Source organism: Pseudorasbora parva, chromosome 5 (assembly GCF_024679245.1).
Source record: "Pseudorasbora parva isolate DD20220531a chromosome 5, ASM2467924v1, whole genome shotgun sequence".
Classification (NCBI taxonomy): domain Eukaryota; kingdom Metazoa; phylum Chordata; class Actinopteri; order Cypriniformes; family Gobionidae; genus Pseudorasbora; species Pseudorasbora parva.
Genome location: NC_090176.1, coordinates 1,207,990 through 1,220,407, shown reverse-complemented (window position 1 = coordinate 1,220,407; position 12,418 = coordinate 1,207,990). Strand labels below are relative to the sequence as shown.

Below are 12,418 nucleotides of genomic sequence, written 5' to 3'. Positions count from 1 at the left end.
AAATGCACATTTAATAGAATTCAGCAGATATATTCACTTAGATATGCACAGTTTATTTTGTTCTACCAATCCAATAATATCTTACAGCAATATTATATTGAACATTTATTAAACATCAAAAAATAATGGTAACACTTTACAATAAGGTTCATTAATTAACACAAACTAATAATGAACTGCACTTATAAATCATTTATTTATCTTTGTTAGTGTTCATTTTAACATTTACTAATGCATTATTAAAATCTTGGTAACACTAGTTAATGCACTGTGAACTAACGTGAACAAACCATCAACAGCTGGATTTTTATTAACTAATGTTAACAAAGATTAACTAATGCACAGCAGAGGTGTAGGTCATGGTTAGTACATGTTAACTGACACATTAACTAATGTTAACGCTAACACTTTATTTTAAGGTTCAGTTATTAACTAGTGTCTTATGATCATGCATATTACTATGATATTGTCTGTTTATTAGCACTTCTAAAGCTCATATTAATGCCTTATTCTGCATGAGCTTATTCTACATCCCTTAATCCGACCCAATACCTAAACTTAAACGCTACAAAAACTACCTTACTAACTATTAATAAGCAGTTAATTAGGAGTTTATTGAGGCAGAAGACGTAGTTAATAGTGAATGTGTGTTCCCCATACTAAAGTGTTACCATGTTAACCTATGCAACCTTATTGTAGAGTGTTACTAAAATATTCTTAATCACATTAATTATTGAGGCTTGGCAATACAATCTTCAGACAATATTGAAACTCAAATCTCCTGAAACGTGCTTCTGTCTGGGACTGATATACTGATGCCAGAAATGAATAATCACCCGAACTGGTGGAGCACAACACAACTATCAACAGAAGACATGATCTCATGCAGCGCTGCGTAAACATGAACACGCTTTAGAGGCAAATAATAATCCTGACCATTACAGCATCTGATACACAACATGTGCCAGCCATCCCAAGGCACTAAAGGAGCGAGATATTACACCGTACTTCAGCACGGCACGTTATACGTAGGCGTTCTTGTCGAATTGTTGTGGAGGGCTGATGATTTCTGGTGGAGGTCTTCTCGCGTGTGAGGACTGACTCTGTGGAGCCGCGCGGGACATTAGAGAGACTCCGCTGTTGACGAAAGCCTTTCTGTCCGACGGATACGGCAAACTGCTGCAACGAGGAAACAACATATCATCATCTCTGAGTGACCAGAAACGTCTCGGTCAAAAACAAATCTGATTCTCTGAAGCCTTTGGGCTTTACCTGCTGCTCATGCCTTCAGACAGCGAGAGGCAGAACACCCCTCCTCCGAGGATACACAGCGTCGACCCCGCCCAGCCGATGAACAACGCAGCGCCCAGTTCATACCTGACAGGAAGCACAACGTTACATCACCAACATCACGGCAGGCACTGACAATGAGAAGGTCCAGCTGCGGCTTGGGCGCTTTTAATAACAAAAACTTTTAAAGGGGTGTTTGCATGCGATTTGAGTTTTTTATCTTTAGTTAGTGTGTAATGTCGCTGCTTGAGCATAAACAGTTTCTGCAAAGTTACAGCGCTGAAAGTTCACTGCAAACGGAGATATTGTCTTTTAAAGTTACGACAGTTTATTGCCTACAAAAATGGGCGGTTTGGACTACAACGAGCTTCTTCCTGGGTTGGTGACATCATAAACCCTCGCTAGTCTCCGCAGATGTGACTTCTGCCCATAATGGGAAGGGGCGTGGCCTTAACCTGTGCTTCAGCCAATAAAAATACAGGCAACTACATTTGGCCATCTGACCAATCTAAGACCATTGCGTTTTTCGGAGGGAGGGGCTTCATAGAAGCAGGAAGCAAACGAGCCGTTCAAAGCACAGACAGCGGTGTGGAATAAAGGGAGAACAGAAGAAAAATTACGATTAAGAACGATTAAGACTTGTTATACTGCACCCCATAAACACAACCAAGCCTAGAAAAATAACTCGGAACCACCCCTTTAATAACTTAATTACACAGGGACCAACGTATGTCTGCACATGCTGTGTGATAGCAGTGTTTTCAAATCAGTGGCGTACCATGTGACCATGAAACGTATCAAAAAAATCCCATACTTGTTTCCCTTTGCTTGACTGGTGACTATATTCACATCTGCTCTGACGAGAAGGGGGTCCAGCTGCAGCTTGGGTGTTCCCGTGATGAAACAAGAACGCCTATTGGGAATTCCTCCTAGCATCTCATCGACCAATCACGATACGTTTCGCAAGGCACACTGGGTATGATGTCATTTCCCCTTCCATATGCTTGATTTTTTTTTCCCCCAAATCAGTTCAGCGGAAATCCTGCCCTGCAACCGATTCTAAACATTTCATTGGCCATGTCAATCAGAATTACGATTGCCTACACCCAACCCTGATCCCTAAACCTACCTGTCACTGTAACATCAGCCAATGAAATCGGTCGCAGGGCAGTATTTCCTCTGAACTGGTTTGGGAAAATAATATCTAGGGCAGAGCCATAGAGAGATTTTTGTCATCATCTCGTAGAAGATAATGAACATGTACTGCACAACCCCAACATTCTCATTAGATTTAGCTACCATGGACCCTCCCTGAAATGATTGTGTTATAATATCAGTAAATTAAACCTAGTCAAACTGCTCGAAAGCTGGCTTAGGCATCTCGATGCTAGCTGGCGTTTGCCTATGCTTAAAGTTAGGCCCGAGATATAGACAAGTCCTACATGTAAATGTAAGCTTTAAATGCTAGATCTTATTTTTAAGCTTCTGTTTGATAAAAACTAACTAGCGAATGTTGAACATTTTAATCCAGATGTTGACAGCTAGCAGTTCAGCAGAAGAGGAGAAGAAGAAGGGGTAATAATAATAATAATGCGTTCGATTTATATAGCGCTTTTCAAGGCACTCAAAGCACTTTAAATAGAAGGGGGAATCTCCTCAACCATCACCAATGTGCAGCACCACCTGGATGATGCGACGGCAGCCATATTGTGCCAGGACACTCACCACACACCAGCTGATTGGTGGAGAGGAGACTGAGTGATGAAGCCAATCAGGAGAGGGGGATGATTAGGAGGCCATGATGGACAGGGGCCAATGGGCAAATTTGGCCAGGATGCCGGGGTTACACCCCTACTCTTTTTCCGAAAGAAATCCTGGGATTTTTAACGACCACAGGGAGTCAGGACCTCGGTTTAACGTCTCATCCGAAAGACGGTGCTCTTTTGTCAGTATAGTGTCCCCATCACTCTACTGGGGCGTTAGGACCCACACAGACCACAGGGTGAGCGCCCCCTGCTGGCCTCACTAACACCTCTACCAACAGCTACCTGGTTTTCCCAGTTGGTCTCCCATCCAGGTACTGACCAGGCTCAGCCATGCTTAGCTTCAGTGGGAAACCAGTCTTGGGCTACAGGGTGATATGGCTGCTGGTATGGTACGATAACGCCCATTTGTGGCCGCAGTTGGATGATATTGCTGACAATTGCTAGGGAAAAATAAATAATACGTACTTTTGCGCAACATACATCGGGTCGAAAAACTCTGATGTGATCCTGTGAGCGTAGAGGGAGCAGGCGGTCAGAGAACACAGACCTGGTGAGAAATATCATTATATTTGAGTATCTGTGCTCAAGAGTTCAGAGAATGTCATGTATAATGTCAACGGGAACTCACCAGTACAAACAAAGTTGAACCCAGCAAAGGAGACGATTTTGGCTTTGGTTTGGTCAGGACCACCGACCTTAGTGCACTTCATGCCGACCAGAGCAAAGATAGAGCCAAAGAAACCTAGACAGACCGCAGCGATCATCAGACCCCGACACACCTGGATATAACCTGATCAACAACAGAAAACATGAAACTATAAACACTTTCAGTCAATCAAATCAATCAATGAGTTACCTTTCGAGTGTGGTTCTGACACAATGGGGAAACTCCTTTCTCGGAGAAGTACTGAAGCCCTATTGAAGGGCGCCAAACCAAAGGACCCAGTGATGCGCGGGTCAATGTATTAACAACCGCACCTGACCGATGTTTTCAACTAACCCGCCCGCAACTCGGACCGCAAAAAAAGAAAAAAAGATATTGTACCCAATCCGCTTCCTGACTCACATTTTTTAAAAGTAGTAAATGCTCATCGTAGCGTCAATTTATTCATTTATTTTTTTTTCATTTTCTTAACAATTAGGATGCTGCATGTGTTTATCAAGTCTAATCGAAGTGTGTGTCTCTTCCCCCGACTTTCCCAAATCCCACCCCTCTCAGAAAATACATAAAACTGACATTACTGAGCTATAGGCATCTAAAAGTAGCCTATTAAAATGGTACAATGGCATTGCTCAGTTCAGCGTGTTTGGAAATCGCCAATCGGCATTTTGTCCTGCGTCAGGAAAGGGGTTAATAAGGTGCCATTGGTGGCCTAAAACAGAAGATTAGCTACTTATTTTTAGCTTTCCTCGCCCTGTGTAGAAATAATTTTGAATCAGTCGTCCCTGGGTTGAGTCGGTTTCTTCTCGCCTCTATGACTCGACCTGCGGAGCTGAATGTGTGTCACTGGCTGCACTTAAACGCAGAGGATCCTCCTTGCCAGTGGATTTCATAGTCAATTGTGTCTAGTACTATAGGAATTACAAAGGTTTAATTGGCATTTTATTTCAAACGACCCGACTGTAATTTATGTAGAGTAAAAGTACCTGTCCTAAATACTACTCAAAGTAGGAGTAAAAAGTAGCCGTTTTAAAAGTACTCAAGAGTCGTGAGTATTATTAGCCTGACGTGGTCATACTCAATTCTAGTCAGAATATGAGTCTAATGCTCCATTGGGCTGTGATTATGGGGCATGTTTCAATCGAACTAGGAAAGACCTCAATTGGACAGACCAGGGGCGAGGCTACATAAGGGCCAGGGTGGCACTGGCCCACTCAGATTGACGGCTGGCCCACCCAATCAGAACAGACAAAAAAAAAATGGGATAGCAGAAATGAATATGCCTCTGTGACAACACAAATCACTTAAACACGTACAAAAAGTTTCATTAAAAAATAGGGCTGTCATATATGTTAATAACCCGTTAATTCAAATTCATTTTAACAGCACTATATTTATTAACGCAGCGCGCATTTTCTGTTTGATCTGTGGCATAGCCCGTAGTTGGAGATGTGAGAGCAGTCAGACGCAATTGGGATGCAGCACCAAACATTAATAGGGAAAGAAAAGGGTTGACATTAACATTAATATTCTAAACCAAAAGTGCAGTTATTGCCTACATAAGCTACCACATAAGCTACCACATTTTCTGTTTAACTTTTATTAGACTTCAGAAAGAAAAGTGCGTTTTTTTCACTGAGCACATTCTCTGCAGTCTGAGCGCGATGCACTGCAGCTCACTCTCGCTCATGTCTGAGGTAAATCATTAACACCATCACCACTTACAGTACATGTGTTTTATTGAACTAAATACATTACAATCGGCTAAAACGAATGCACAGGTTACTTTCCTGAACAAGCGCGCTCCCGAGTGCATGTTCTTCACACTGTCCACGTGAATCGCGGCCCAGTTCGGCGCGCACATGCATGAATACGAATACCGGCAGTTCATTAGGGAATGCGGATCTCTTAAAGGGGCCACACTATATTCCTACTCGTGGAGTATGGACCTCCTCCAGGTATGGTGTGGTTCTGGTGCGCTCACTGGTACACATTAACAATTTTTCATACGAACTGTGCCCTGCTCTGAATTAAACTGCCAGTGTAAAAACTCCCTTTATATTCTTAAAATGAGAGAAATCACTATACTTACTCTTAATTTTTAAGTTTAGGCTTAAGAGACATGAACAATTTCTTAGATAAACATCTATGACCTTTGATACGTCTAATCTTCATGCTGTATTGATTATTATTGAATAAGTATGGTTTCACTAATAATACATGTACATTTGCATAAAGCATGCATATTTGTCCATACTCATGTTGATTAGAGTATTAAAAACGTAATTTTAGATTTACAATTGCTAAAAATGTGCGATTAAATTGCGAGTTAACTCATGACAATCATGCGATTAATAGCGATTAAATATTTTAATCGATTGACAGCCCTATTCAAAAATGATTACTGTAGAGCGAAAACATTTTCATATAACTGCCTTATTGCAACAGCCAATCAAGTAGTAATGTTTAGCCAATCGCGTATTGTTGAGGGGATGGGAAGATGAGTTTACGTCTGCTAGTGAAATTAACTTTTAACACAGGCCACGGTGCATAAGACGAGACGAAATTCTCACAGGTTAAGCTGCAAATACATGTTTGACAACAGTTATACTGAGTTGCATCAGTTGACAAGAACTGGTTATTTCATTTTAAAATGAACCCAATTACTGAACACTGATGTCTTGTTACAGTGGTCATATAGCAGCACAATATCTATATTTGTCTTCCTTGCAATAGGCTTTGTAGCTGGTTGTTATAAATTAATTTTGTATATATGAATTATATGAATTTGTTGGCAAAAAATAAATCATATATAGCTTATATTTACTGTCAAGTGATTTTTCCCATATTGTTAAATTTTTTTAATTTGAGAGTAGTCATTGAGGTCCACCCTATTCCACCAAGGTCCACTCAGTTAAAAATTTCTGGCCTCGCCACTGGGACAGACCCACAGCCAATCAGAGCAACGAAGCAACGCATTGTCAAATGTCAACAGAGCTCAACTGCACTGTGTTGTCAAGTTCACGTTTTTTTCCCCGCGGGTTATTTTCTATGTCCGCGGGTTGAAGCGACTATTATGTGATATATAGACCCACGAGTGCAAATTTTAGCAGTAGCCTTGCCAAAATAACACACATTTCACCCCCCAAGCGCTATTTTTTTTCCGGAGAACCCCCCGAGAAGCTATTGTTTAGGGCTAGCAGTTGGCGGGTTTTGTTGTAAAAACTTGGCAACCCTGACTGCGCGCTCGCTGGAATAAACAATCTTTGCCGGTGTTGTAAAAAAATTAAATAACATAATGGTACACAGAGTACTTACCCAACATGATCATCATTTCTGAGAGAAATTGTGAAGGTGATGCAGATACAAACAAGCTCTCCGTTTAGGATTTGAACAAATATAATCCAAGCCCCTTTGATGACGTGCATGATTACGTTACTGTTGATCATCTGTCCGTCATCGTCTAAAGCCCGCCCTGATGATTTCAAAAACTTTGTGGGCGGGGCTAAGTTCGGCTGGCATCCAGGCTAGAATATTAAGCCATGAATGTTGGTCCACCTTATACCCAGCAAATTAAAAATGTAGCTTACTCTTTTATAGATGATTCTCAGTAAGAACAAAATACATTATATCACCACATTTTTTTTAAATATTTCTTTAAATATTTATTTTTATTTTTGAATGTTAGCACTAAAAATACAGCCATGTAATATTTGAGAAATCAACCAATAATCTGGTAACATTTATGACAACCATTCTGTAGAGGATTTCTTGCGGTTATTTAAAAAAGGTTGCAAAGCATTGTACAGTAACAATTTTACGTAAAAAGATGTATAAAAAAACTTTCTTTTCAAAGAAAAGTTCTTTCTTTTCAATACATATTCGTTGTACTGCTTTAATTTCAATGGATATTTTCTCTGTAAAAAGAACAGAAATCAGAATCGAGTAACTCGAGTAACATCAAATGGTTTTCACCACTGATTATTTTTGCTTGCAATTAAAAAAATAAACCTGATTTAAATATAAATCTGATGTTTTATGACAGTTATTTGCTATATACATGGCCTACAATTTTAAATCGCCATGTGAGAAGACATTACATTAAAATATGGACTTCAATAAGCTGACAGGAGGCAGGTTTAATGCGTTTATGTTAAATGAAATCGACGTAAGGGACAAAGATCTAGCAGTGCTGATCGGTTAATGCCTAATGCACTGAAGCCTGGCAAACAATCGAGCTAAATGAAGAGTTTCCAGCAGATGGCACCGTGAGCTTGTGCTGCACTAACAGAATATAGGCCATTTATCCATGTATTAGAAAATGTAATTTTCTGCAGCCCATTTGTAGTAATTGTTTAAGGTGATTTGACGATTTCAGTCATCATACAGTAGCCAGCACTAACCCCCTTTCCTAAAGCACGGGTGCCTCTAGAGCTCACTCTAGGCTGGTCGCTATGGTTGATTTGACGTCACACGCGTGACGCAAGGACACGCAGGACTGATTATTCGTCATAGCCAATCACGCTGACAGGAAAAATAAATAAACATAATGTAGCGACGGCAGGTTTAGGGAAAATAGCGCAGTAAAAGTACCGATACAGCACTTAAAATGTACTCAAGTAAAAGTAAAACTACACAGTTTTTAAACTAATCCGTTACTTTACACCACTGGTAACAAGCAAGCACCGTCCTTCAGATGAGACGTTAAAACGAGGTCTTTCATAAAAGAGTAGCGGTGTAACCCCGGCATCCTGGCCAAACTTGCCAATTGGCCCCTGTCCATCTTTCCTCTTCACAGGTTCTTTCTTAAAGTTGCAATGCATGTATTCGGACACTGAAAGCTTCTCAACCCGCTCTTGTGGCCACTATGCTTGCAACAAGTTTATGTAGTCTTCTTTTCTACAGCAGTATCCCTAACATGTTCAGCGGCTTCGCTTACAGCTGCCGCTGAGCTGGACCATCACTAGCAACACGCTGGGACTTTACATGATCCCCATAGAGTCAGATTCTGGCACAATTTTGAGTGAACCGAACTTGAAAGGGAACATCTTGCTTACTCAACGTAACCCAGGTTCTCTAAAAGGATCGAACGAGACATTGCATAAGCTTCTGTGTAACATCAAGTTACACTTGCCGAGTATTATTTACTTCAATTGAGAGAATCTCTCAATGCTTCCTTTTATAGCAAGAAGACCCACCTGCAGTTCATTCTTGAACGTCACTTACAGTTTGGCTTCATTCCACAGGGCTTCAGTATTTCTCAGAGATCACATCAGCTTCTGACACAATATCTCATCCCTATATCTCAGGGAACAAGGACATTTTTTATTGGCACATATATCTAAAGTAACTTTTTAATGATACATTTTACTATAAATAATAACTCAAATATATTAATTTACACTCACCGGCCACTCTATTAGTCACACCTGTTCAATTGCTTGTTAATGCAAATATCTAATCAGCCAATCACAAGGCAGCAACTCAATGCATTTAGACGTGATCAAGGCATGATCAAGACGATCTGCTGAAGTTTAAACTGAGCATCAAAATGGGGAAGAAAGCTGATTTAAGAGACTTTGAATGTTGTTAGTTTTTGGTGCCAGTATTTCAGAAACTGCTGATCTACTGGGATTTTCACGCACAGTCATCTCTAGGGTTTACAGATAATGGTGTGAAAAAGAGGAAATATCCAGTGGGTGAAAATGCCTTGTTGATGCCAGAGGTCAGAGGAGAATGTCCAGACTGGTTCGGCTGATAGAAAGGCAACAACAACTCAAATAATCACATCTCTGAAAACACAACACGTCTAACCTTGAAGCAGATGAGCTATAGCAGCAGAAGACACACCGTTAACACTCATCTGAGAATCTGAGAACAGCAAACTGAGGCAACTATTCACACAAGCTCACCAAAACCTGGACAATAGAAGATTGGAAGAAGTGGAGCCGGTGGAGGCAGTGTGATCTTTTGGCCAATGTTCTGCTGGGAAACCTTGGGTCCTCCATCCATGTGGATGTTACTTTGACACGCTCCACCTACCTAAGCATTGCTGAGACCATGTTCAGCCTTTGATGGAAACGGTATTCTGGTGGCTGTGGCTCTTCCAGCAGGATAATGCTCCTGACACAAAGCACAAATGCTTCAGGAATGGTTTGAGGAGCACAACAACCAGTGTCGACTCGGCCTCCAAATTCCCCAGATCTCCATCCAATCGAGCATCTGTGGGATGTGCTGAACAAATAAGTCCAATCAATGGAGGCCACACCTATTGGTGCCAGATACCACAAGCACATCTTCAGGGGTCTAGCGGAGTCCATGCCTTGACGGGTCAGGACTGTTTGGGCAGCAAAAGGTGGACAACACAATATTAGACAGTATTAAGCATATTATTAAGCCTGATCGTTGTATATTTTCTTGACACACTTTGGGGCCCTTAGCACCAACTGAGCATTGTTTAAACACCACAGCCGTCCTGAGTATTGTTTCTGACCATCCATGACCACAGTGGCCATCTTCTAATGGATACTTCCAGTAGGATAACATACGTCACAAAGCTCAAGTCATCTCAAACTTGTTTCTTGAACATAACAGTCAGTAACTCAAATGGCCTCCACAGTCCAGCAGAGCAGCTTTGGGATGTGCTGGATGAGAGATTCACATCACGGATGAGCAGCTGACTGCGTGATGGAGCAGAACCTCTGAGGAAAGTTTCCAGCTACTGGTTGAATCTCTGCCATGAAGAATTAAGGCTACTAGCAAGGTGTTCCTATTAAAGCGGCAGGTGAGTGTGTTATAAAACTGTAATAAGTCATTAATAATTCAGTATTTGGACAGAAAGCCTGGCCCTGACCTCTTAAATCTTGCCATTCAATGGTGTTATGGTGATTAATTAAAAAAAAACTGACAGATGAGAATGTAGTAGAGCACAAACGCTTTCTCTGATGTCTGGTCATGGAAGAGCAGACTTGTACACACACACACACACACACACACACACACACACACACACACACACACACACACACACACACACACACACACACACACACACACACACACACACACACACACACACACACTTCTAGCTGTTCTCTGGGCAACTATTAGCTTACTAGTTAACCCATTAAAACAAATGAATAAATGGAAAACAGCCTGGGGATGAATACATCTAAATTATTGCTCTCGGCTTTCTCTAAAGTGCTAAACATTGACGTATTGGAAGGAAAAGAGTAGTTTCCGACTGTTGTGTGTTTGCCTTGCACAAATGGTTAGCTCTGTTGAGAGCATTATTCCTAGAAAAAATCACCTTGGCAAGATGAAATGCAAGCCGTATATTGATGCTGAAGACACAAATGTGTGTATTCTTAAAAATAAAGTTTTTTTTTAAATGGGGATTTCACCATAGACAAATAAATAAAACTGTATCCCCCAGTTATTAAAAGAACAAATTATCTTAGTTTGAAGAACACTTTAATAATCTAAAGAAACACTTCCACTATAAAGAATCTTTTGTTCTTTATCATAAAAAAAAAAAAAAATTGTTCTTCATTGAACCCTCAATACTAATAAAGAACCTTTATTTTAAAGAGTGTATAGTGTGTGTGCTCATGAAGCCTGAAATTATGAGTAAAAATGCTTCTATTTTGTATTAAGAAATTCAAACAAAATGATCGGCATGACAGTCTGAGTAAAGGTTTAATTTAAACATGTGTCTTTCAGCAGCACTGAAGCTGCATGAACTAAACATGATGATCAACAACAGACAAAGAGTTGTACCTCCATTTGACAGGTCAATCTGATCTTATATACAGCCAAGACACACAGTACAAACAGCAGTGGCCAAAAGTGACATCCGGAGGGGTTATTTGTTTTAATGACACAAGTTCCATCAAAATATGAGGAAAATATTTTAGATATTTTTAAATATGAGGGAAGAACAAAACACTAAACTTTGTTAAGGTATTCAGCTCAAATTGTTTGGCAAAAAAGGCAGACTAGAGATTTAGGTTTAAATAAATGCATAGAGGGCAAAACAATCATTTCATTTTTTTTTAGTTCTCTCGGTTTTGCATGTGTTTATAATTTCAACAGCCTGATCAAAAATTATGTCGGCATAATTTGTCATGTTTCATTGCGTGTATTCACAAAACAAACTACAACGACTCCAAGCAACACAGTATGCTGACAAAATCTTGTCAGATGTCAGTTTTCCTGGGCTGAACATCACTTTTGGCCACTACTGTACATATAAGCACACAAACTTGACAAAAGCGTCTGACCGTCCAGTGCCAGCATTGAAGGGAAGTCTTTGCAGTTGGAGATCCCAGTAGAATCAGTCACGCACGTTTTCCACAGGTTGGACCAGAAGGTGGCTGTGGTGATAACCGTGCCGTCGATGGAAGACACCTTCCAGTAGTCTGTAGGTAAGGTGGAGGACACCAGAACCCAACCTGACGTGGTGAGTATAAAGGCCATGATCTCTCTTGCCATGCTGCTCATTGTCCCTCTGAAGTTCTCCAGCCGTCACTCCTGCGATGTTGTGTGCGTTTAGCTGTTAGTGCACTAGATCAGCTGAGTAATATATTCTCATTTCACACTGGAGGGTGTGCCAGACTCTTAACAGTAACAGAGAGCACAGAACCATGACCAGGCACTTTTTGGGAACATTTACACAGACATGAGTTTGTCCTCAAACCCT

The 12,418-nt window shown here is 40.7% G+C and overlaps 1 protein-coding gene across 2 annotated transcripts; it reads right to left on the bottom strand.

The window, feature by feature from the left end:
* Positions 1 to 110: 110 nt before the first annotated feature.
* Positions 111 to 12,257, bottom strand: cldn10b (claudin 10b). Of its 2 annotated transcripts, none has more exons than XM_067443002.1 (5): positions 12,000 to 12,257; positions 3,685 to 3,846; positions 3,522 to 3,603; positions 1,273 to 1,377; positions 111 to 1,179 (listed from the first exon to the last, which is right to left on the bottom strand). In XM_067443002.1, exons 1-5 carry the CDS (start codon positions 12,217 to 12,219, stop codon positions 1,023 to 1,025), a joined length of 726 nt encoding a protein of 241 aa, XP_067299103.1. In that variant the 5' UTR covers positions 12,220 to 12,257; the 3' UTR covers positions 111 to 1,022. The 2 variants fall into 2 exon arrangements, with proteins under 2 accessions (XP_067299103.1, XP_067299104.1); XM_067443003.1 differs by having other exon boundaries at positions 111 to 1,176.
* Positions 12,258 to 12,418: the final 161 nt, after the last annotated feature.